Below are 3369 nucleotides of genomic sequence, written 5' to 3'. Positions count from 1 at the left end.
TCCCCCGATTGGATTTTCACTTGGATGGACTGTTTCCTCAAGGAAGTTCCTCAGAAAAGGATGCCTCGATGGCAGGCGTTCTGGGTCCTCGCTTCCCGAAATACCTTCCTGTTGACCGTACCTACCGCTATCCAGTCCAGGTGAAGAATTGTTTCATGTGGTTCTTGACTTTCAGCCGTCTAGAAATGTCCCTGGGTTCGTGAGCTCCGGCCTCCATGACAAAGCGCCACAGACGCCATGTCCTCCCCGTGTCCTCCCGGGGTTGTCCCTCTGTGTGCGCCTCACAGGGACACCAGTCACACTGGATGGGGACCCACCTTAACGACCCTGTTTTCACTTAATCTCTTTAAACAGCCTCTCTCCAAATACGGTCGTGTCCTGAGGTGCTGGGGGTGCGCGTGTCAGCATACACCTTCGGGGGGACACAGTCCGGCCCACGGACGTCCCTGCCCCGTAGCTTCGGTGCCGAGGAGGCCGAGGACCCTATGACTTCCCTTTCTTTGCTCCTGTTCTGCCTAGAGACCCATGAAGTTCTTGATTATCTTCAGGGCTGAGAAATGTCGCCAGAGGGTGTCACCAGCGCGTGTCACCAGCACGTGTCTCCTTCTGTTAATGCTCCCTAGACTTGATTAAGGGCTTTCGATGGGAAAGTGGCGCCCTGTCCGGTCCGTTCATTCTCTCGCATGTGTCCCTTTCTGCGACTCTTGTCACCTGCAATTCGTGTCCGGGGCCGGCTGGACGGGGTATGGCTTCCCCGTCTCTGAGGTTCGTGGGTTCAGGGCTATGCCGACCCAGCCCTCCCTCTGCCTGACAACAGCGAAGATGGTCTGGAGACCGGAAGTCCAAGATGAAGGCGCCGGCAGGTGTGGTTTATGGCGAGGGCTCTCCTTCTGGCTTGCAGATGGTCACCTTCTCACCATGTCCTAAGACGCGGGGGAGAGAGAAAGGCAGCGGGAGAGGAAATTAGTTCTCGTCTCTCTTTTTCTTACAAGGACACTGATCTCATTGTGAGGGACCCACCCTCATCTAAACCTAATCGCCCCCAAGGCCCCATCTCCAAACGCCATCACGTTGGAGGTTGGGGCTTCAGCGTCTGAGTCTGGGAGGGACACAGCCTTCTGTCCACACGGCAGGGGCCCCTCCACGCCCGGCGGCTGGGGGGACAGTCACAGGGCCAGTGACTGGCGAGGATCGAGCCGCCCCCGCGCTGCGCTCTGCCCCGGCCATTTCCTCCTCGCAGCCCTTCAGGGGCTGCAGCTGCGACGCGACGTGGCCGGAATGTAGGGGGCTGGATGGAGGGCCGGCCTGCTCAGCGATTAGGTGCAGAAGCAGAGTCTGGAAGGGGACTGGCTCTCGCAGGCTCATGCCCTCCACCGGGGTGGGATGCCGACCAAGACGAGACGGCCGGGGTCGGCTGGCTCCCCGGCTCAATGAGAAAACCAGGTCATAGGAAAAACACAATTCTCATCGGCGCATCAGACTGGAAACAAATGATTCCAAAAAGGAGTCTGCAAATAGGAAATGTACTGGCCAGACAGGGAGGCGGGCGAGCCGAGCCGTCACGCTCACGCCGGAGTCAGGCGCTGCGGGAGAGGCCAAACCCCACGTGGAGTGCAGAGCTCCGCGCGTGACCCGGGGCGCTGGCCAGACGTCCTCGGCCTCCAAACGCTTTCCTCGCCTCCCGCTTCCCTTCAGGATTGGTCGTCCAACCCGATGTTTGAAAGAAAGGACAACAAGAAAGACGCCCTCTTGGACTTGGACGGGAGGCTGGTGACTCTCAACAAGCGCTACACCGTGGTCAAGGACGCCGGCGTGAAGATCCAGGCCATGGTCGCGGTAAGGACCCGCCCAGGGGCTCCTGGCACAGGAGAGATGCGCGTGGTTCAAGGTTAAAAAGAGGTTGACAGCACAGGATGCAGCAGGAGGGCTGGCAGGAGGGCTGGGGCGGGGGACCGGAGCCTGGGTGATGCGTGCGCCAGCAAGCCACCCGGACGAGGCTCTGCCGTCACGTGCATTTGCCAGAGTCCTCTACGCCCAGGATAGTCATTTGAACCATTTCTTGCTATCTTACCCTGAAGTTATTTGAGCCTGTGTTTTCTCTCCCTTATTAGAATATAATGGCCTGAGGGGACAGATAGGGTCCTATTCAACTTTTTGTTTTCCTATAGCACTCGGCGTCTTACAGATTCACTCACCCATCCATCCATCCATCCATCCATCCATCCATCCACCCCCGCCCCACACACACACACCCGCCAGCTCCCGCTCTGTCCTGGGCACACTGCTGAGTGCTTGAGGTACAGTGGTGAGAAGGACAGTCGATCGTTGGCTGTCCCCTTGGCACTAAGGGGAGGTGCAGACCAAAGACAAAATAATTCAGAGTTGTCACCTGTGTCATAATGCACAACACATTGCTAGAGGGAATTCAGGCCGGGGGGCGGGGCAGAGGGAGGAACCGAAGCTGAGATGAATGGGGGGTGGCCCAGGAGGGCCTGTGTCGGGCGGTGACATCTGAGCTGAAACCAGAAGGACTAGGAGAAGCCAGAGCTGGCAAGAATGGCAGGGAGGGGGCAGCCTACACAGAGACCGACGCAGGGAAGAGTCTGGCACATTCGAGAATTAAAAAGCAGACCGTATGCGGCCAGGTCAAGGGCAGCCCGGAGAGTCATGGCGTGAACTGATTAAAGAGGGGACGAACGAACCAGCGAAGTGACAGTCAGCCGTGTGGTTCCGTTTGCAGGAAAACGCAGAGCTGTTCAGAGCAGATACGACGAGCCAGTCCTGGAAAGATTACGTCAACTACATTGACAACATGGTGCTAGACGAATTTGACTATTTCATTCAAAACTCTCTGAATTACCTCATGAACAACATGGTTATGGATGTAAGTTATAAGATGCGTCTCGTATGTATATACATATATGTATTATAAATGTGATATCGTAAATATGAGATAAGGTTTATGTCGGAATCTATAGTTTGCAGTTTTCTGGCGAAAGAATGGGCTATCACGTTACAAATACACAGAATTCTTAAAATCTGTCAGGGTGACCAACTCAGCCTAGTTTTAAAAATTGATCCTCAGGACATCTGGTCACCTTAAATCTGCCACACCAAAAATGGGCCATCGAAGACCTAAACCGATCTGCGTGAGCCGGCCTACCATGCTGCCGGGGGAGGGGGCGTGGGTCCACTGCCCCCCACTCATGGTGAGCGGGAGCGTGGGGGCATGCAACGTCGGCCGCTAACCTACTCGACCCTGTGCTGGGCCACGCGGCTGCGAAAACCAGGTCTGCAGAGGGGACGCGCTAGTTCATTTCGTTCTGCCATTTTCATGGGAGGAGCCTTCCCTGCCCTTGTCTTTTTCAT

The 3369-nt window shown here is 56.3% G+C and overlaps 1 protein-coding gene across 1 annotated transcript in view; it reads left to right on the top strand.

Annotated features, from left to right (window-relative positions):
* DNAH17 (dynein axonemal heavy chain 17) overlaps positions 1-3369 on the top strand; it is a 140822-nt gene that overhangs the window by 29972 nt on the left and 107481 nt on the right. The window contains exons 16-18 of the mRNA XM_023531633.1: positions 2-140; positions 1696-1836; positions 2741-2884. Of these exons, the coding sequence (XP_023387401.1) occupies positions 2-140; positions 1696-1836; positions 2741-2884 (424 nt within the window). The remainder of the gene's footprint in view (position 1; positions 141-1695; positions 1837-2740; positions 2885-3369) is intronic.

Source organism: Pteropus vampyrus, unplaced genomic scaffold (genome assembly GCF_000151845.1).
Source record: "Pteropus vampyrus isolate Shadow unplaced genomic scaffold, Pvam_2.0 Scaffold72, whole genome shotgun sequence".
NCBI classification, from domain to species: Eukaryota; Metazoa; Chordata; class Mammalia; order Chiroptera; family Pteropodidae; genus Pteropus; species Pteropus vampyrus.
The sequence above is the reverse complement of the archived record's forward strand: the minus strand, read 5'-3'. Positions and strand labels throughout refer to the sequence as shown.